We start from the raw sequence: 23,175 nt of genomic DNA on the forward strand, positions 1-23,175 counted from the left end.
TGATAGATTTGATCCAATAACTGGAAGTATGGAGTTGGAGGCTATTGTGCTACAAAAGTCTTTTTTTTTTTTTTCCCCTGTGCTAAGTGGTGAAATTCAAACCTTTGTAGAGGAGCAAGCCAGAATCCTATACACCTCTTAAATCCCAATTAATGCCATAGTGCTTTAGTAGGACATAACTAGTGCGTAGGCCTTGTGGGCTTAAATTGCACTTCAGTGATGTATTTCACCCATGCTGAAACAGATTATGGAATACAAATCAGCAGTGCCACCCCCAATCATTGAAAATCATCAGACCCCAAAAAATCATGGGGCTGGCTTAAAAATCATTAAATTAAAAAAACTCATACCTTTGGAGTTCTTCTTTGCTTTCTGGTTTCTGAGACTTTTGGGCTCACTTGCATTGTGTTTTCAAGCTTTTCTCTGCAACCACGGAGGTTAGGAACGTACATTTTAAAAATGAAAGCTGATATTCTCAGGAATTCACATGGCTTCAGGAGTTGGGGCTTTAAGAAAAACACGTATAACATGAAACTTTCACTTAGATCAGAGTTGGCAACACAGAAAAGCTGACTGCAGCAGCAAACTTTAGATTCCATTCCAGTACAGCTTGGTAACAGAACATTGGTCCTTGGGCATGTGCATGTGTCCCAGTGCCCAGGCCACAGCTGAGGTTTGGATTTGGGCCCATTTCGAGTACCAACTGGGCTCTTTTGCATATATTGACAGAGGATTCACTGATCACTTCGACGCAGGATTGTGCCAGATAGTCTCCATGGAGCTCATGATTCAACTGCTATGTCAGAGGAATTATCTGACCAAAGAGAGATGCACCATTCTTCTGTCAGTCTTTAGTCTTGAACATACCCAAAAGCTTATTGCTCTGCCTCTGAAAACCCAGATGGGGAGGGAGGTGCAAGTCTGTGTGAAAGGGGTTTGTAGGGGATGTTTGTCACCTTGTGTAGGGAAGCAGAACTATTATCTCTATTCGTAAAGCCCAGCTACACCTTTTGGCAACGAGAAGGCTATTTTTGTCTGGATTAAAGTGAGATGAAAGCTAATCCTCAGGATTTCAGGAAGATCCCTGAGATTTAGCATTTTATGATCATACTTTATTTTTAGCTGTAGCTTATTTTTAGCTGCTCCTTGTAAAAATTCAGCACCTACCCAAAGTCTCCTCCCCCTTCAGCTCCTCTTACCCTTTGTAGGCTGCATAAAGAAATGGTGGATGCTTGCTTGGTGTCTAGTAACATACCCAGATGCAGCATACATGTGAAGAACAGGAGGACAGACTGTAGGGTGCTATGTTGCACTGGCTGAAAGATGGTCAAAATGAATTCTGCTTTGGCAGATGGGGAGGTAATAGGGCTTTCCCATCTCTAATGTCTAGGGTTCTTTCATTTGGTGGCTCTCTCCATTAGCACAGGGAGGTCCCAGTTGTGATATGAGGCCCATTGTGCTGTGTACTATTATCATAAATATAAAGGGAAGGGTAACCATTTTTTTGTATACAGTGCTATAAAATCCCTCCCGGCCAAAGGCAAGACCCTTTCACCTGTAAAGAGTTAAGAAGCTAAGGTAACCTCGCTGGCACCTGACCCAAAATGACCAATGCGGGGACAAATCTGGAGGGGGGGAGGGGGACAAAGGGTTCTGTCTGTCTGTGTGATGCTTCTGCCGGGAACAGATCAGAAATGCAAGCCTTGCAACTCCTGTTAAGTTAGTAAGTAATCTAGCTAGAAAATGCGTTAGATTTTCTCTTGTTTAATGGCTGGTAAAATAAGCTGTGCTGGAGGGAATGTATATTCTTATTTTGTGTCTTTTTGTAATTTAAGGTTTTGCCTAGAGAGATTCTCTATGTTTTGAATCTGATTACCGTGTAAAGTATTTACCATCCTAATTTTACAGAGGTGATTCTTTTACGTTTTCTTTAATTAAAATTCTTCTTTTAAGAACCTGATTTGATTTTTCATTGTTTTTAAGATCCAAGGGTTTGGGTCTGCGTTCACCCATACCAATTGGTGAGGATTATTATCAAGCCTTCCCCAGGAAAGGGGGTGTAGGGCTTGGGGGGGATATTTTAGGGAAAGACGTCTCTTTCCCTGTTCTTTGTTTAAAACGCTTGGTGGTAGCAGCATGCTGTTCAAGGACAAGGCAGAGTTTGTACCTTGGGGAAGTTTTTAACCTAAGCTGGTAAAAATAAGCTTAGGGGGTCTTTCATGCAGGTCCCCACATCTGTACCCTACAGTTCAGCGTTGGGAAGGAACCTTCACAACTATATAAACACCAAGTAAGAGACTGTCCCTAATCCAAAGCACTTACAATCTAAACAGACAAAAGATGGGAGAAAGGAAGTGGTATTATCGCTGTGTTACAGGTGGGGAACTGAGGCACAGAGAAATGAAGTAACTGACTTACAGTCAAGTGGGACATCTATGGCAGAGCTGGGAATTTAACCCAGATGTGCTGAACTGCAAACCAGTGCCATAATCCTAAAACTGTCCTCCCTCTCTAGCCTCAATGTCTATTTGCGGTATCTGTATAACTCCAAAAGGTAAGACAGCTTAGCATTTATTTTCAATCACCCCTAAGAGCATCCTCTTTCAATCACCGTGGAATGCAAAGAAGAGATATGGACCAAATTCTGTTCTCTGGTACCCCAGTTTAAAGCCAGAGTAATTCCACTGAATTCAATTGTCATTTTGCATTTACACTGGTATAACGGAGATCCGAGGCTGGCCCATTGTTCTTTCTTTCTGGTGTTGGAATGCATAAGTCTAGTGGTTCTATAAGTTACATCTTTAAAAGAAATAATTTTACTGTATCACGTCTTTGCCTCCCTTATTTGCATTTAATTAGAGAGAAAAGCTTTCTATAAACACAAAGGGCTTAATTCTCTCCCCATTGCTGGTTTTGCTTTATTGAACTTAATGAAAGTTGAACTGATGTAAAGAGAATTAGACTCAAGAGAGTTATAGGTTTGTTGGCCAAACAAACCTATACATGTAGCTGAAATAGTAACTTGCTTTGAAGAATTAGCACCTGGTCCCTTGAAGCTACCCACTGAAAGGTTCACACTGATATCATGGAAAGTCAAGTTCACATCTACCATATGGATCAGCTGTAGAGCACACACAAATTGGAGAAATTAATTGAATAAACTGAGAATTGTCCACAAACGGGGGGAGGGGGGGAAAGTCAAATGTGTTTATGGCTCAACATTATTTGTGAATTTCCTCACTGAATACTTCATACCTTGCAGATCAGTGCAGATATTCAGAGTTCACACTGGTCCCACAAGAAGTCTGTGGCAAAGATAGTGCTAGAATCAGGCATTCTGTGCGGTAGCCACTACATACAATTCCTTTAGTTATGTTGTAGTTTGGGGATAATAGCATTTAGGAGCCCAGAGGTTAAGTTGAAAAATAACATCTTATTCAAACTACACAAGCAGGATAAAGTTAATTCAAGGTCTCAGTGAGTTCCCTTTTTTCATTGCATTTCACCAGCAGGATATTGAGTGACAGCTCAGCCAATGAAACACAAGGCAGAAGTATTGCATCATGGGCTGATCATACCCCCCTGGGGGCAGCACAGCGTTCACTGGACCTCTGCTCAGGAACTCAGCCATGTCTGTTGCAAATAGCCCCTGTTGGTAAGTATCACTCTTGCTGCTGACTATCACCATCTTGCTGTCTACATTTTATCATCCTGCCTCCTTAAAGACGTTCCATTTCATCACTGAAAACAAAGTACTCCCTTACCACTGTCAGGTTTGTGCTACCCACAGTATTACCTTTATATTTGTTGTTTAACACTTATACTGCAACAGCATCTAGAGGCCCCAGCCAAGACTGGGACCTCAAAATGCCACAGAAGGTCAGTAGCAGAACAAGGAATAAAACCCAGGTCTCCTGATTCAGTGCAATGGCATGCCCACTAGATCATGCTACAGTCCCATGGCAAATCTATAAAGCAGAATCAAATAAACAGTTTCTGGTATCCAAAGCTCTGAGTTATTGATAAGCAATATACCCTACTATACGCCTGGGTTTTATATATTCAATTAATTATAAAATAATAACTTAGCATAGGGTTAAGATACATGAAGCCTGAGTCTTGGTGCTCTGTTTAATTTTTGGATAACAAGTCAATGTTTAAATTTTATGGGCCAGAGTCTGTTTTCAGCTACACCAGTGTAAATGGTGGCAACTCCACTGATTTCAGTGGATTTACTTTGATTTTTTCGCCCAATGTAATTGAGAGCAGACTCTGTCCCTGCTGCATCACACACACTCTGTTTGGAAATGAAGAGTAAGAAAAACAAAAGGGAAAACCATGTTTTTCTTTTTAAAAATCAATAGGCAATCAAGGCAACACAGGCTCATTCATCAAAATAACCCGAGCCAGGAGGTGAGGTCTTCTAGCTGAAATCATTCTCGCTAGCTCATTAACATTGCTGTCACTACTGCATTCATGTCAGTTTCAGAATTCTGTAGCTGTTTCAGACAGTAGTGGTTGGTATGACACTGTCTCCTGCCTTTTCCTGCTTTAACCAGGTTGTTAAATAGTTTTATGTGGTTATGTTCAGAATATCCTTTCCCTTCTTTCTAACCCTCCTTTGATCCCCATACCAAAGCTTAGAAGGGCCTACAAGCACGGATACGACACCATGATCTGAGTGTTCCGACCCTCTGTTTGCCAGAAGCTGGGAATGGATGACAGGAGATGGATCATTTGATGATTACCTGTTCCGTTCACTCCTTCTGAAGTATCTGGTATTGGCCACTTTTGGAAGACGGGATACTGGGGTAGATGGACCATTGGTCTGACCCAGTATGGCCGTTCTTAGGTCTGAGTGACACCAGCTGGTCCTTTTGCACCTTCTTTTCAGGAGTTCCACTGCACTTTCTAAATCACTAGTGAGATAAACCTCACTTCCTGCTGTGAGTCAGGGAAATAATAATATCCCCATTGGACAGTTGGGGAAACATTGTACAGTTGAGGCGCAGAGAGATGAAGCACTTTCCAAGTCCAAAGAACAGCATGCAGAGCTTCTGCCTCTCACTCCTGTCCTTAAGCCCAAGACCACTCTTCCTCCCTGATCTGGTTGCACACAGGATCTAAGGACATGATAAAGGGATTCTCCTTCCTTCAATCCACGAGCATGGTGGGACTGAATTCCCACCCATTCTATCTAGTTTGCCCTGACCACCATAGTATCCAAGCACCTCTCAATCCCCCTGTGAAATAGGAGAGCACTATCCCATTTTGCAGATGGGGAATAGAGGTACAGGGTAGATTAACTGAGAGATCCAAGGTCACACAGGAAATCTTTGGCAGCGCCAGGAGTAGAACGCAGGTCTCTTGAGTCCCAGTCCAGTGCCTCTGTTAGATAATCCTTCCTACCCCTGCCCTATTAAGGTCTTTAGGTGGTAGTAGCAGCTAACCCTCCACATTCTCTATGTTGGGAAAGTTAGGCCTATGGCACTAATTTAGCAACAGATCCAGTGGCTGCTCCCCTATCTCTTCCCTAGCCCACGGAGCTATGGGGAAAGGCACCATGAAGCAGAGCTCTGGTGCTCAGGAGGGGTAGTGTCTCCCCTGCATGGTGTAGCCCCTTTGCTATGTTCCTCTGAACAGTGGAAGTGCAATTAGGGACTTTCACACCTCCAGTAGTGGGGTAAAAAAGCCAGCATAGGGCCCATAGGAAATAGGGGCTAAAACCGAGTTAACACCAGGACACATGATGAAGCCCAACCACAAAATGCCAGCGGAAGGAAGGAATGGCCATTAGTTTCCAGGAAACTAGATTCTTGGAGTTGAATTTTCATTTACACTAAGGCCCCTTTTACACTGTTCTGGGTTTTATGTCCACTTTAAGGCCCCTTTACGCAGCCAGAGCAGCCTAAATGGGCTTTGATATGAACGAGAACCAGGCCCTTGTTCTTAAACTCAGTTTTTGTTTCAGGGTATAAAGTAGGGCGTGCAGATAAGGCACCCTCCCTTTATCTTTACACTTCAAACACTCCATTCACTGTGGCCCAGAGGAAATGTGACCTTGTCCATCTTGCATGTACTTAGTAGAACATGGATTATGTGAACTCTGCAAACAGATGGTGGTGATCAGCAGGAGAGTTCTGTGCCAGGAATGAATTTTTCACACAAAGAGGGCATTAGCAGTGTAATAATAACTCCTAGGTACAGTTTCTATTAAATTACTTTATATGGAAACTCTATATGTCCCTGGCACAGAAATTAATAGGTGCTCAGGCATACCCTGTTGACTTGTTAATTGAAACTCTGTTTATTTTACAGGTAATATATAGGAGTTAAATCAAATTTTAAGTCTAAGGATTTATGACTGGAACAATTTAATGCTGAATTAGCCCCTGTTGAATATACCTTCCTAAAATAATAGCGTTGGTTCCAAGAACCCACATTTTTAGCCTATGCTGATCGCCCCTTGAATGAAAGGAATAGTCTGGCAGTAGTGTAAAACACCCCAGGCCAATTCAGCCCTGGTGTAATGCTGCAGAGTTAAGTGATGATCTTGGCTGAGTATTTTATGTTCTGTGGCTGGGCTGTGCCATGCGGTCAGTGCAGCGCAGCCATAAAGCTGGTGTGTTCGGACACAGGAGGATAAGCTCTGTGCAGTGAGATCTCTCAGCAGCATAGAACTGACACTGTGGTTCTTGTATCACCACGGCCACTGCTGCTCTAATAGGAGACATGGCCAGGAGGAAAGGAGCATGTATGTTGCTTCCTTATGCCCTCAGCAATCAGCAGCACAGGAGAGCTGGGTTCTATTCTCAGCTCTTCTGCCTTGCAGCATGGCCTTGGTCAGTCACTTCCCCTGTTTGTGCCTCTGATTCTGTTCCTGCCTTGTGTTTGCATTGCTTATTTCAATCATTAGCTCTCTGGGACAGAGACTCTCTCTCTATGTGCTTGTGTAATGCCCAGCACATTAGACCCCAGTGTGGATCAGGAGCTATTGGAATACCACTACTGAGGTCAGCCCTTTAGGGCTGTAGACAGCTGGCAAAAGAGACACGAGGGGACTGACACAGCTGGCCTCGAATTAGGGGAGCACAAATGCTGCTTTTGTGCCCCCATCCTGCGCTGCATTGTATTCTCCTTAACAGACACCAAGGATCTGGGCCAAAATATCCATACTATTTTTGTCCTGAATACCAGTCAAGCAGGAAATGCATCACCACTTCTACCTCTTCTCGCACATAGGAGTGGGTTACCATAAAATACACATTATTTACATACAAAAACACAAGTCAGCTTAGCCCTTTAAGTTGTTGGTATAGCTCTGTTTTCCAGTTATTGCATTTATTCCCCTGTTAAGTCCTTCTGTGGTTCTGTGTGATTTTGACAATGGACCTAAACTTTAATAAGATTCCTGAGCACGGGTAGCTTATTAAATTAAACCAGTAAATGCAATGACAGTTACAAAAAATATTAATACATAAGGGAAAATCCATTCAAGACAACTCTCCCAGAGATCAGACCATGATTCCAGCTTTGGAAGATCAAAAGAATGGGTAATAAAATGTGAATTTCACACTCTGAGATGGAAGAATTGAGAACGTTTAGCCTATTTACCTTTTTAATTACAACACATGCAGTCACATAAATAGCAATGTGCTTGCGTGACTTACATGCATCCTGTCCATGACAGGGCCTCATCCAGAGCTCACTGAAGTTGATTGAAAGGCTCTCTATTGACTTCAGCAGGCTTTGTATCAGTCCCACAGGTAGCATCAGCCTATACTGTAAGTTTAAAGATGTTATGCAGTAGGAGAGTTTACGCAGATGGAGGTTAAAGGGTATTCATCTGAATTCTAGTCCCAAATCTGTCACTGACTGTTGTGTGACTGGGCAAGTCACTATATCTGTCCCTGAGTTTCTCCACCTGTAAAATGGGGGTGATGATACTCACCCACCTTCTGTAAAGCACTCAAGCCCTGATTTTTAATGGTATTTAGGTATTGCTGTGAAACACCTAAGTGATTGGGGATTTAGGCTCCCAAGTGCCTAAATCACTCTTAAAAATGAGATTTAGGCTCCCAAGCAATGCTGAGCACTGCAATTACTAAATACCTTCAAAAATCTGGGCCTCAGAGACTTCCAGAGGAGAATCACTATTTAGTGCTAAGTACTGTAAGAAGTGGAGGAGGGATTATGGATGTTGCAGAGGTTCCTTTTCTAAAATCTGGGACAAAATGTATATCTACCCCCATCTTGGCGCAAACTGTAGAGCTGGCAAATTCAGAGAACATCATGTGCACTCACTGGCGGTACCGATCAGAGAACATCCTCTGAGCCCATTGCAGATAGTGGGTTAGAGTCTTGTAGTGTCATCTACATCCATTTGAAGTGGGGCCCAGTGTTACCAGATGTACAGTCATAAACTTCTTTGTGCTCCCTTTGCACTGAGGTAAATGATGCACAAGGTAATGGTAAATCAGGCCTAGGTCTTGGAGTTGGGAGCACCCAATGTACCTACTGAGCACTGCATCCCAGGATTCACAGTGAAACATACAGCAGTGATCATGCAGATGTCTGTTTGTAGTAGTACTTTTAATTTCTGAACACAGTAGCTTCTTGAAGGAGTCTCTCCTGATCAAGAAAAGAAAGAAAGGTTTCTTTTCTGATACGGAGGAAGCAGGGAACATTACTGGATGACTCTTCACAAACAAAAGCAGACTGGTTAAAGCATCAAGAAATGTTTACATGAGCCAGTACCCATAGTCAAGGTTCAGTCCCTCCACCTTTTAATATTTTTAAATAGCTGACACTGCATCTCGATCAGTCTTTCTAATACAGAGGGAGAATTTCATGCTAGACACATGCAGTTCCCGCCTGTCTTGCAATGTTTGGCCATGGAGCAGTGATATTTCTCTGGGAGCAGGAAGGGCTGTGTACAAACACAAGCAACAGGATTTGTTTGTTGGGTTTTCTTTGTAAAAATGCTGCAGATCAGCAGTGAGCTGACATCTCCTTTCATCCACCTTTGGTGTAATGGTTGTTATAGCTCTCCATAAACTGGGAACAAACAAGAAAGGTTAATATTTAATTAGATATTTTATTCTCACTCTGCTTTCTTTTGGTTGACAGAAACCTTGCAAGGTGCTTGTTCTAAAAGCAAATGACAGGAAACCAGTGATTTATATTTATATATATATATACACACACAAGAGAAATGCAGGTTTGAGTAATGAAATGTACACAGAGCTGCTTCTGTCTATACACAACATTGTCAGTAGGTGAAGTCTCTGTAAGGCTTTGTTGTAGCTGCAACAGCTAGCCTGCAAATGGAAATACTTTCCTTGCATCATAAGATTCTACACAAAGGAATTAAGATTACATATGAGCACTGAATGTTGCCTGGTGTAATAGATCAGACAAGTAACAAAATTAAGATGTAAGTGCTCAATTGGCTTGGAGCACAGGCACAGAGTTGTAGAGAGATCTTAATTAAATCACAGACTAGATTCAGTAATGAGCTCTGCATAGGTATTTATAGTTTCCAAATTCCATTGAATTAATTCAATATTGCTCCTTTTTTAAAAAAAAAGAAACAAACAAACAAACACGGCCTAGTCAATGTCAACCACAGCCCATATTCTGTCCTCAATTATATTGATTCCATGGAGTTGCACAGATGCCAGTGAAGGCAGAATTTCGCCCTAGGTATGTTTTGTGCTGCAGTATAAATCCAAAGAGCCGTGCTTAAAAGAATATTCTTCGGGGCCTAAATTAAACAGGATTCCATTTACACACGGGATTAATATTAATCTTCAATTCAAGAATAAGGAAGAGACCAATCCATTTTTTTTGAGTATTTGAGTAAATGCCAAATACTGTCTATCAGTGTTTGTTGAATGCAGAGATTTAAGGTGGAGGGATAGGGTGAGGAGAGATTTTGCAAAATGTTGTCCGATTTATTTTAGCTGTGCTCTACAATCAGTTTTGTGTTAAAACAATACTTCATAGTATCCCTTTGGCAACTATTAGTTGTCTAGGTAGAGATCTGTTTTAGAGAAATAAACTCTTAGGTTTAAGCAGAGTTTAAATAGTTGCAGCCAACTAAATGGGCCCCATTTCAGTGGAATCCACAGAAGTGTGGGTAGATTCGTACATCTCCATTTATACATGCCTTTCCCAGGTTTGCTCATACACCTGCCACATGTGTAAATGTGCATCCTAGTACAAAAAGCCCTCCTCTAGCAAAGCACTTAAGCATGTGCCGAACTTGAAATATGTGAGTTGTCCCATTGACTTCTCAACCTTCAGTTGCTTTCTGCCCCAAATGGGAATTGGAGCTAGATCTAATAAGAAAGACTTTTCTATCTCTAACATCAGTCTATGATTTTAGGTATATGGTTCACTTTTTCAACCCCCGCTATCCATACAAATTTGAATACCTGAACACTAGACCTATCCATAACCAATTAAAATACTTCTCCAGTTCAGATATTTGCTGCACTGTGGCTTACGGTTCGACTGTCACTACACATATCTACGCCACCAAGAGAAGCATGATGGAATAAGGTCCCAGTTCAGCAAAGCACTTAAGCATGTGCTTAAACTCCATTGACGTCAAGGGGGACTTAAAGTTAAGCACAGGCTTAAATTCTTTGCCGAATCAGAGCCACAGGGGTTAAATTCCAGCCAGCATTGTATTTTTTTCTGCCAAAGTAAGAAAGACTCCTTTGACGTGTCAGTGTGTGTATGTTAAATATAAATCTTCTTTCCTTTGTATTATTGAGAGGGCAAAGTGGGAGGAGATGCAATGGGATAAGAGGAAGGGACAGCCCCCAGGGATGAAAGGCTGGGCAGCCATCCCACTCTGCCACCTGTTCTTTCTCTTCCCTTTTTCAGGTTTTTGCTCTGGGGTAGGCTATAAAGGGAAGGAAGGTTACTCTTAGTACAAGGGTCTGAGGTTGGCAAGGCCAATACATTCTCCTGCCACCTCCCACACTTTAAATCCCACAAATTATTAGCACTTCTCAGGATCCATGTCTGTTCACTCCCAGCTGTGGAGTCACGTTGTGGCTCCAGTCTCCACTGCTGCTACCACTAAATACTAATCCTCTGCACTTCACTATTGCCTTCTTTGTAAGGATCCCAAAGTGTCCTGAGAACAAAAGCTCATGACAACCCTGTGCAATAAATAAGCATGATCCCCATTTCACAGAAGGAAGAATTAAAATAGAAATTGAATGACTTGTGCAAGTTTGCACAGCTAGTCGGTGGGAGAGGTAGAACTCAGCTAGAAATTATCTGCTGCACTAACCACATGACCGCACACCCTTCTTCTGGTGTAACTTCCTGCCCACATCCATGACCACTTTACCAAGTTCTCATACAGCTCATGTGAACACACCAAGTGCAGAACTTGCTGTAACTCTGGAGAGACTAAAGTGGAGAAGTGTCTCTCTGTATAGTTTGTCACGTGGCCCTAGTCCCCTCTCCTTGGGGAAGGACTAGCAAGGTTAGCTTAGCTGTTGGAGGCAGGCTCTGCAGGGAAATCAGAACACATAATTCACAAACCATAATACCGATTGTCTTTTCTGCGATGTCCTTTGTCTCATGACCATTGCATAACACAGGAACAACACTGTCGTCAGTATTCGAGATGAGTGGATGCATATTGATCTCTCAACCCAAACAAATCTAGTTCAGCTGATAATGTAGCAATATATTTGGCACAAACGGAACTTCCCCTACCTGCACGCAGTGTGAAAATGTCTCCCCCCATGCCCATGTAAAAGACTGTGGTGAGGCTTACCAACGAGCCTCTAAAGACTGAAGGGAACAGGGCAAAGATGTGCAGTTGAATTGACAGCAATTGACCATTGATTGGCACCATGCATGCAAGTCATTTAACCTTTCAGGGGTGCGGCTCACTCACTGTTTGGAATCCACATATGTTCAACTGATATAAATCGAAATTCATTTTCCAGCCTTTGCCATGTGCAGCTCTCACCTGAACCATAAAGTGCACCCTGAGCCAGCCCTTTTTGTACAGACTGCTCACAATGCAGCCTTTGCAGTGAATTTTTAACATGAGACCAGGTGCGTGTTGCTAAATGCAACATGGGTGAAACATGTTGAATGCCTGAAGCAAAATCTAAAGAACAAGAGGAGGGTAGGGCAACAGGTTCTGGACATGTGAGCAGTGGGAATGATGGGCATGGTAGGTTAGGCTAGAAGAGGGTACAGACTTTTTTCTGTACGGAAGGGGGAGAAGGCAATACTGCAGGGGGAGAAGGGAGAAGTGGATTCTGTACTGAAGGGGAAGAAGGGGGAGGTGGATTCCATCTTGAAGATACTTTGGGGGAATGAGGGGAGTTGATGGGATTAAGCAAAGGCATGACTCTGGCTTCCACAGAAGAAATGGTAATAATATTTTGCCCCTTAATAGAACCTTCCAGGATCTGAAAGCGCCTTTCAAACAGTAATTAGTGAAAGCCTGGAACCCATACTTTGATGAGATAGCAAAGAACTATCAACATTTTGCAGGTATCTCCAATTTGGCTTATCTCTATTTTGTACTGTTTTCAAATACCTAATTATGATGGATCTGGTTCGAGGGTGAAATCTCCACACTTTTGAACTTGCAGTTTTTAATTTATATGGCAGTTGTTGGAGCTGCCTTCAGAGACATATAAGTGGGTTAGTAAGCCCACTAACCACCACCCAATTAATTTCTCAGTTGCTCTGTGTGGATTGTTAGTTTGCTTCCTGTGCATCCTGGTAAATGTGTATTTCTCCCCCTACGTAACAAGGGGTTGTGACCTGCCTCTGGGCCCTAACCCAATAATGTTATAGTGTTGGATACTAATTTTTCCAACTAACAGGGCTGCCAGAGCAGGGCGCAGTCTTTGGAAATAAATAGGAGTCATGTGCTGAGAAGGTTTAGAATGTACAACCACTTCCGTGGCAGTTATTTCTTCTGTTCTCTATAGGTACTGGGGGTGGGGGGCGTGGCAGGAGATGAGAAGCATTGAGGGGTGTGTGTGTGTGTGTGGAATGGCAGGACTGCTGAGTTAAAAGAATTGGATAATCCTGAAAAAGCAGTGATGCAGTGGACATTGCTGGGTCGTTTAATCAATTCTCTATGTGACTGTAATGAAAGAGAAATCAGGCAAGGCCTTTCATACTGGGAATCTGTGAGTTAAGAAGGAGGTTTCATAATGCGTTTGTGAGGAACCTACAACACTAGCACGCCGTACCTTAATAAAACCAGTACACTTTAGGGTACTGTCTGGTTGGATTGGTAATAGGTTATAGAGTCATTTTTGGATCACCAATTTGGTCCAGGGCAAGTTAGCAATAACTAAAAGTTGTTACTATCTGAAGGCTATTTGATAGCCTACCTGAAATGAGTTGCTGGTTTAAGTTATGTCCCTAGTGGGCAAGTGTCTGCGTCATAAAGACCATCACTATAATTGCTACCTTTGTTGGCAGTCTCAGCAGAAGTGCAGACTAGATTCCCCTTTCTCCCCTGTGGATGGTCCTGAGACACACTGAGAGGGTGATCTATTGAGAAACTTGAACTGCTACTGCTCATGTTATGCTATGGGTAGGGGCCTCCAATCATCAGGGCTCTCAATCCATCACCTCTCACCAGCATGGATTTCACTGTAAACGAAGGGATGAGGACAATACAATAACTAATTCTTATTTTGAACTTTTAATTTCTAGATCTCCATCTGTTTTCCAGAGCTCATTAAATATCAAAATTGGAGAGGGTTCAGAGAACAGCTCTGTGAATGATTAAAGGATTGGAAAACATCCTTTCTAGCTCAGTCAATTTCGTTTATCAAAGACAAGGTTAAGGGGTGACTTGATCACAGCCTATAAGTAACTACGTGGGGAAAAGAAGTCTGTTAACTGAGGTTTTTCATCTAGCAGACAAAATTATAACAAGATCTGGTGCTAGAAGATGAAGCTAGACAAATTTCAAAGTAGAAATAAGATACAGATTTTTAACAGTGAGGGTAGTTAACCAGAAAAACAACGTACCAAGGGTTGTGGTGGCTTTCTCCATCACTAGAATTTCTTAAATCAGGGTTGGCTGCTTTTCTAAAAGACACACACTCTAGTTCAGGGGTTCTCAAACTGGGGGTCGGGACCCCTCAGGGGGTCATGAGGTTATTACATGGGGGGTTGCAAGCTGTCAGCCTCCACCCCAAACCCCGCTTTGCAGCCAGCATTTATAATGGTGTTAAATATATAAAAAAGTGTTTTTAATTTATGAAGGGGAGTCGCACTCAGAGGCTTACTATGTGAAAGGGGTCACCAGTGCAAAAGTGAGAACCACTGCTCTCGTTCAACCACAGCTTTTGGACTTGAAGCAGGAATTAATTCAGGGATGTCCTATGGCCTGTGTTATGGAGGAGGTTGGACTAGCTGATCATAACAGTCCCTTCTGACCACGTTCTACAGGTGGAAAACTGAGGCATGGAATGATGCAGTGACTCGGCTAAAGCCACATAGTGTGTTTGTAATGGTACTGGGAATAGAGTATTGAGCCCCAGAGGGTATGTCTACACCGTACACTATGCTCAGGCTTTAACTCAGGTTTGAGCCCACGCCCTTCTTCCATCCACGCACAAATCAGTCTGACTTGGGTCAGCAAGCACTCATGACCCAGGTCCTAGAACCCTGCTAGGGGGGTGGGTCAGAGCCTGAGCCCCACTGTAATTCGGACCCAAGCTCTGTCGTTTTGCAGTGTGGATGCAGCTCAAACCACAGACCTGAGTCAGAAAGGCTGCGAGACCCGGGTCCAGCATTGTAAGCCAAGCTTACACAAAGCAGTGCTGCTTCAATAGAAAAAGTCCCTTTGTTGTGTTGTTTTTGCTTCCCTTCCATGAGACGTTCCACTTGTCTGCAGTATTCCACTGGCATCTCAATGTCATGTAGAGTTTAATATTTTTATTTAAAAGCCCCCAATAACTTTTCCCTTGATCAAACGAATTGTTCCATTATTCTTACAAGCTTACAATGCAGCGTGTACGTTAAAGTGCAGGCTTGGAAACACCAGATCCACATGCCCCGGTCCCACTGACCCGGGATTACAATGCAGTGTAGGCATATCCAAGGCGATCCAGAACACAAACAGCTTTAAAACAGAGTGAATCATGTTCTGCAGCCTTGTTAGATGGATGCTCAGCACCCTTGGGTTTGTAGTGGTATAAAGATTGATTTCTTGATTAAACTGTAACTTGTGGTATAATTAAGGAAATCGTTCAAGTTCAGAAAGTCATTTAGATACTCTTAATTGGATTGGGGGAGGGCGCTTTCTCACAGTGAGAAACGAGCACAGTGGCTGTTGCATTGAATTAGGAACCTTCTTTCGCTCTCAGACCACACATGCAGTTGCTGCTGATGTCAGTGAGAGATGCGGGTGCAGATCACTACCAGCATATGGCCCCTTGAGCACATTGCAGTTCACACTGTAGGCATCTCATTCTTAACCTCACTGCAGGCCTAAACAGATCTGATTCCATTGATGCCGATGGAATTTGTTATTATTTGTATTACGATAGCGCCTAGAAACTCCAACTGAGATCAAAACTGTGTTATAATAGGTGTTGTACTAACACACCATGAGAGACAGTCCATGCCCCACAGAGACTCCAGTCTTTAGACAAGACTGACAAAGGCCAGGAGGGGAAACAGAGGTATAGAGAGGTGAAGGGGCTAGCCCAAGATCATTGGCAGTGCCAGGAACAAAACCAAGGTCCCCTGAGTCCCAGTCCAGTATCTTTCTTCTTTAACCATTTACTAGCTCTTTTCGTAATGAAAGATTTTCAGTTTAAAGCATTTCCATTACACAAAGCAGTGCTGCTTCAATAGAAAAAGGCCCTTTGTTGTGTTGTTTTTGCTTCCCTTCCATGAGATGTTCCAGTTGTCTGCAGTATTCCACTGGCATCTCAATGTCATGTAGAGTTTAATATTTTTATTTAAAAGCCCCCAACAACTTTTCCCTTGATCAAACGAATTGTTCCTTTATTCTTGTTCTCGGCAAAAAGCTCCATTTTCTGCATTTGTTTTGTTGTTTGTGACATTAAAAGACAAGATGCCAGGCTGCCTAGAGAATTTTCTTTTGTTTGGCAAGGAAATGTCAGAGTGAATATGGAAATCTGAAGTTCACTCCTGGAATTAGTGTCTGCATCGCAAACTGTTTTTATTCAAGAAATGTTAATTACACAGTAAATTGTAGGGCTGTCAAATAAGATTTGGTGAAAAGATCAATTCGCATTAGATAGAGGAAATCACATTTCTAGACAGAAGGAATTAATTTAGGGAAAATCAGTAAGTCAGGCCGAGGTTGTGCTAGTTTGAATCATGAACAAGTTTATCTGAGTTGCATGGTGGTAGTGTTTCTTTAAAGGTTAAGCCAGGTAGATGAAATTGCTGCTGCACAGGTACTTCAGTGCATGTATTTTTAAAGGGACATGGCCCCATATTTAGGTTTTGAGAGGGGGAAAAAGGTTTACAAAACCTAATAATTTTGTATGCAAAGAGTAAGTGTTGTAATTTTGGGGAAGATACACTATATTCATCCTTGGTGTTTCAAAACCATGAGTCAGTCCTGCCCATAAATGAGATTTTAAACAATAATTATGTTTTAGTTCTTTTTATTTGCCTTCTGGTTTTGAGCTTTTAGGTTTACATTTTCAAGCTTTCCTCTGAAACATGAGGGTTAGAAACTGTTTCTAAAATAAAAGCTGAGATTTTCATGTAATCACATGACTCTGGGAGCTGGAGCTTTAAGAAATACACCAAATATAGTATGACTCATGAGCATATTGGGAGTTGGCAACCTTTTTTGTTATGTTTGAAAAATCACTGAATCCCTGCTTTAATTGCAAAACTGAACTCAACCTTAACTATGTAACAGCGACTGGTTGCTTACATTATAGAAATGTTTCCATGATATTAAAAAAAATTAAAAACAGATGCTTTTTTGTTGCTGTGGGATTCCAACCCAAATATTGAAATATTTTCCTACGATGGATTCACCTCTTTGCAGAGCAGCCAGCTCATGGCCTATGCACACTTAGGTCACACTTAAGCCCTCAAAAAAAGGCTTACGTGCAAGTTAAATAGCGTGTAGGACTTGTGCAAACCTTTTGCTTTATGTGGAATTCACCTCAATGCATTAAAACCAGAAATTGAAACTGACCAGTTTGTTTTTGAGTGAAGTTCAAACACTAAACTAACAGCATAAATGGCAAAGAGCTGTTTAGTTTTATAGACCATATAATCAAAGGTGGTATTAGTGAAGGAAGTAAAGAATGTTTTTCTTTGAAGTGCATGAGTGTTTTAAGCTTACAGCATTTGTGTAACTGCAAAACAATCTCAGCTCAGGCCTCCTAAATTTACAGTGCAAAGCAACAATTCTTTCCCTTGAAGTCCCCTGGTTAGATCTCTATAGTCTTCCACTGGACCTCCTAGGTCATTGTTAATTTGCTACCTTTCTAAAGGGTTGTGTTGAGCAAAACTTTAAACTTCCATGGATTTGGCCACAGCTTGGTTGTCTGTCTAGTCTTGATTCATGAACCAAAATTATCCCATTGTGTCACCTGTAGGGTGCAAGATACAGATACCAGCTAAATTTCCCGGGCTGCTGCACAATGTAGACAAACTTGTCTTCACTGTTTGGTTAAGATCAAATGTCACTTTAACATCTAATATGCTCTCTGTTGAGGGACTGTATCCTGTCCATACAGCAGAGAGATTGCAACTCCTGGCTTAACAGGTCTCCTCCTTATCTAGCCACTATTATCTTTTAATTCTCTCGTTCACAGTCATAATCACCTCCATTTATATAGCACTTTCCATCCAGAAGGATCCCAGAGTGTAGGACAAATCCTGCTAAGATTTATATCCTGTACAAGCTGAATGATTTTAACAGTTGCTTTAACAGGATTAGGAACAGAGATAATTTATGCCACCATTGAAATGCCACTGCCTCTTGAGCGCAGCACGGAAGCCATGGCTATGCACTTTTCAGAACGTGTGTGTTTTTTTTTTTTAAAGCAGAAATGGAGACTAATTTAGCCAACTGAACCTGGAGGGCTAACTTTTACATAGAGTTCATGGGAAAGTGGCATTGAAGTTGTATCTAGTTCGGTCAGGCTTAATTTGATTTTTTATTTTTTTTTTAGATCAGTATGGAATGATGGGCCTTGTCAGTGGCCCATCAAATGAAAGGCTGTTACTGCCTGTAATGGGGGACACTCACCTCTTGAGCGCCTCCTGTTGTATTTGGTACTGAAGGACTTTTCCTGCTCCTGGTGCCCCCTGCAGGTTGTTGACGTTGCTTGGCAGGTCTTCAATGGCTTAGCCCTCTGGCCAAGTCACACTGTCAAAAATGGATGAACCCCTTCCGGGATCACAAAAGTCCAGCAAACTATCTGCCCTCACCAGGGTCTTCAGCCCTGTCTCTAGACCCTTTAAATCCAGCCCTTTGCTCAGGCATCTTGTCCCCTTCTTGAGGCTTAGGCCACTCGGCCAGTGAAGGAACCTGGACCTGCCCACTACTCTGGGTTCCAACCCAAGAACTCTATAAACAGCAGCCACATACTGCTTCCTTCAGTTAGTTGCTGCTTCATTCCCTGGGTCTCTTCCCACATGATCCTTTTCCTTTCACTTAGGGTTAAAGTTCTCAGGTCCTTTAACCTTAGGGTTAAAGTTCTCAGGTCCTCTTGTTCCCAGGTCCAGTAAATGCAGCCTGTGGATTGTCTGTGGCCAGAGCGGAGCACCCTTCCTCACCCATCTGGTCCCAGCAAAGAACTGACCTGCCCAGGCTCTGCAGCTCCTTTACTTCTAAATGAATTAATCTTAGGTGGGCAGGATATAAGTATCAGAACCGGGGTTTTAGTGGGAAACTGGATGTCACAGGGTAACTGGCCCTTTAACAGAAGTTGATCCCAGCCCTGCCTGTAGCTAATCAGCTGCCTTCCCGCTGATCTTGTGAGACCAGGGATCCTGTGATAGCTTGAAGATCACCTGGTCCTCATAAAAGCCAGCAGGTAGCTCACTTGAGGGTTAGACTGGCAGGAAAAAGAACCCAGTTTATATGTGACTCTTGGAGGGATGGCTGATCAAGTGTAATCCTGGAAGGAGAAGGGAACAGAGAGGTTCACTTTGACTCCCAGGCAGAGGGCCTGTGGAGTATAATCCTATAGGTAGTAGCTAGGCCCCTGCAGAGGACCCGAGTTAGGAGGAAAAAGGCTTGAGTTACCTGTTCGACCTGTGGTAAACAGTTTTGTTTTAAAGAAATTAAACTGAGTCAAATGGAGACTGGAATCGCATGGCTGGAGGGTGGTCTTTGGTGAGTTAAATCACAGGCTCACACTGGGATTGACTTAACAGCCTGACTCTTGCAGAAGTTCTTTAATAAACTCAAATGGTTGGTTTAATGGATGTCACAGCGTACACCCAAGATCTCTGCCAATAGACCCTCTTTCCTTCCACTAACACAAATAGCATCTTCATGACAGACCTGTGGAAGTCCTCTGCAGCCAATATACCTTAAAGGGAAGGATGCAAGCTGACTGTAAGTGCTAATATCCCCAGAGTGATGGTTGCATCTTGCTCTATGGATTTACCTCTCCTAACTGTCTGACTGGCTTGGAGCAAGGTGACCTGTCTTCTAGGCCCTTTTCCTTGCTTCTGATGATTATGATAATTCTTTAGTGTCAGTGAGGAGGAAGAAAGCATTTAATTGTTTAAAGTGCCCCAGAGTAAAATTTAACCTACCATGCTAATGCTTTAGTGGCTAACAGACTGTAATTGCAATGAGGTCCTTAGGTTTGTTCTATCCAAAGGCCAATAAATTCCAGAAGCTGCTGGCTAAGCCAGTTTACATACTCATTGGGAGTTAGGCACCTAAATGCTTTGAGGATCTGGGCCTAAATTCCTATTAATGGATCAAACTCTTCCCTCAGTGACACCTGAATACCCCAACTAGGCAGAATCTGACTGGAATATAGAGGAGAGGGAAAAACTGATAGTGTGGGGCTTCTTTCTATTCTACATAATTTTTTATAATGCGCTCCTCCCTGTTGTATCTGAGCGCCTTCCAGCGGTGCATTCAGCAACGTGACTATACATCTGGCCCATGTTGTTTGTTCATCCTATCCCTGGGGGGGGGGGGGGAAGTGTGTGCATTGGAGTGTCGTGTTTTGGTAGTTTGTTATTTAATATACCTATTGCTATGTGTTTATATTATGAAAGGCAAGGTTAAAGAAAGGTGTTTTGCACTTGGAGTGGGAAGTGGTGGTGAGGTTTGTGGGCAGTTCATTCCGCAGTCTTGGTCCTCCAGCAGAGGAGCTTCTTCAGAGCAGGGGCTCAACTCCAAACTCCTTATTCAGGTCCTGATTCTGATCTTATTTACACTGATGTAAATCAGGAGTAGCTCCACTAATGTCAGAGGAGTTGCACTGGTGTAAAAGTGGTGTGAGTCAAGAATCGAGCCCTTGGTGTTTTTCATTACTATTTAAGTTAGGATTCTGTGCGTAGAGACAATAGTCATGAGTGCTGAACAAGGTGGGCGCTGAGCACCAAGGCCGTGATCTAAGTAAAGCACTCAAGTAAATGCTTACCTTTTAAGTTGGAACTACTTGTGTGCTTAAAGTTAAGCTAGTGCTTAAGTGCTGTACTCGTGGGGCTGGAACAATTTGTATAGTGGGGGTACTGAGAGCCATTGAACCAAACTGTAAACCTTGTATATGATGGAAACCACTTCAAAACTGGGTGCGGCAGCACCCCTAGTTCCAGCACCTAGGGCCGTACTGGATCAGAGTCTTGGTGCTCAACCCCTTGCAAGACTGGGCTTTAAACACCGAATATAAATAGGCAGATCCTTGCTTAACCATCCTGACTTCTCTTCTCACATCCTAGCAAATTAAGGTTCAGGACATTCATTATTAAAAGATATCACCCTGAGCCTAAATAAAGAGGGTTAAAATGGTTGTGAATAAGGGCAGGAAGAATTAGCAGTGAAGGAGTTTTAAAAGTTGGAAGGGTTAACGATTCAGAGTGGTGCTGGGAAGGCCTGGGCACAGATCCCATCCTTTGTTAGTGAGATCTGTGTGTGTGCAACACCCACATATTGCTTTTGGAAAATTTACCCCCAAGAGCGCTGGGTTTTACAACTTAGCAAAAAAATGTGCCTGAAGAAACATCTGTTTCCCAGATCAAACCTAAGGTACACAGAGCTATGTCTGAGCCTTGGCACAGTGACCCTCACGCTCTTTGGGATGCAGTCTTATTACCTGACATGTGTATAATTGCAATGGATTCTCAGGGTTCTGCTTGGAGGATTTTTCGTCCCCCACAGCAGGATCTAATTGATTGATTGATTGCGTGTGTGTTGGACTCAGCATGTAAAAATATCCATTTATAAAATAAAACCGTCCTTGCATTCCCGAATGTTGAGAACATGTTTTAAGTCATGTGTTGAGGCTTTATCCCTCAGCCATGCAACCACCATGGCAGACTGACTTTAGACAATACAATGGTAGAGGGCGTAATGATGGAACATGCTTAGAGAGGAACATGCAGATTCTAGATCTTGTACCCAATGAGTGAAAATGTGTCTTGTATAGCGGGACTAGCTAAACTGTGTCTGCAGATGGAAGGGACCCCATTAAAATGCATACTGCAGCATATGGCACGTTGCCTACTGAACCGGGCTACATAGAGTCTCAGAAGTTCTTTGATTATCTACTTAAGTCCAGTGTGCTTTGAGCTTTGTAAAGTGAGAGCTAATACACTGTATGTGGGTGACTGACAAATGGGTTAATCCTAAAACATGATGGGACAGATTCTGTGGGAAAGCTCCACTTGATTCAGTGGAGTTCCCCCAATTTTCACACCCACAGAGAACTGGGTCCATTGTTTCCGGAGACACAGGGATGCAGGATGGGGAAAGGAGGGGAGGAAAAGAGGGGATTTGGAGAACTGCAGTGAAATTGCCTTAAAGCAGTGAATAAAGATTACCTGGAATTCCTTTTCTTTATTAGAGTAGCTTCTCTAAATTGTGAATGCCACAAGCATTCAAATTAATGGTGCATATCCTCTGACATGATGCTAACAGCCAAATTGCTGGGTCCCAAGAAAGGAAATAATCCTGTACATATATATATATATATATAAAAAAACTAATGTACTGCAAATAAAGACTGGGGTAAATTATGCTCTACTTTCCTATGAGTGCAAAGGCAGAGTAACTTCTTTGTCTTCACTGGAGTTAGTGTGGATTTACGCTGGTGTAACTGTCAGCAGAATTTGACCCATTGGGCCTGATTGTCCTCTCACACCAGGTAGAACTCAGTGGACTTTGATGAAATTACTCCTGATTTGCACCTGTATAAGTGAGAAGAGTTTTGGACCCATTGTCTTTGCAACAGACGAAATACATTAGGAGATCATGGATCAGATAGTGGGCTTGTTTCTGATCTCATTTATACTGGTGTAAATCAGGAGCAACTTTATTTAAGTTGATGGAGTTACACTGGTTTTACACCAGTGTAAGTGGGATCAGAATCAGACCCACTGGTTTTGTGCCTATAATTACGTATTATGCATTGGGAACGAAATACTGAATACGTGCTTCTCCTTCCTTCCCCTTCTCTCCATTCTAACACTCTGTCTCTGTCTGATATCGTATTACTGTATCTAAGATCTGAACTGTGTTTGGGAACGTAGTCAGGGGCCCAATCCTTCAACATTTACTCATGGAGAAGGATTAGGCCTTATCATTTTTAGTACATCAAATTAATGTCATCTCAAGATCAGTGTTCTAGCCCCCCCCCCCCCCCCCCCCCGCTCCCAACTAAATCTCCCATTGATTGCAGTGGTGCAGCATTAAGCCCCAAGGTCTTGATCCAAAGTGCATTGAAGTCAATGGGAATCTTTCCATTGTTTTCAATGGGCTTTGGATCAGGCTGCTAATAAGGCAGGAATGCACTTTGATCAGACTGATCACAGCGATGAGAGAAGGGGGAGAGGGCACTTTTGAAAGAGCTCTGATGTTTAAAGAGTAAAAGGAAAAGTACATAGATCAGGTAGAGGAATTGAATTATTGCATCTGATTGTTTCCATCAACAAGAATTTATAGACTTTTAGTGGCTG

General features: G+C 42.6%; 1 protein-coding gene across 3 annotated transcripts in view; it reads left to right on the top strand.

Moving 5' to 3' along the window:
- DHX40 (DEAH-box helicase 40) overlaps positions 1 to 23,175 on the top strand; it is a 140,572-nt gene that overhangs the window by 79,108 nt on the left and 38,289 nt on the right. For 2 of the 3 annotated variants that reach the window (XR_012665363.1, XM_075120843.1), the window contains exon 4: positions 3,510 to 3,655. Coding sequence is in view for 2 of the 3 variants with exons in the window: in XM_075120843.1 (XP_074976944.1) it covers positions 3,510 to 3,655 (146 nt within the window). In the remaining variant the exon portion in view is untranslated. The remainder of the gene's footprint in view (positions 1 to 3,509; positions 3,656 to 23,175) is intronic. The other variant, XM_075120845.1, reaches the window with a different exon arrangement.

The sequence above is a fragment of the Caretta caretta genome, chromosome 17 (genome assembly GCF_965140235.1).
Source record: "Caretta caretta isolate rCarCar2 chromosome 17, rCarCar1.hap1, whole genome shotgun sequence".
Classification (NCBI taxonomy): domain Eukaryota; kingdom Metazoa; phylum Chordata; order Testudines; family Cheloniidae; genus Caretta; species Caretta caretta.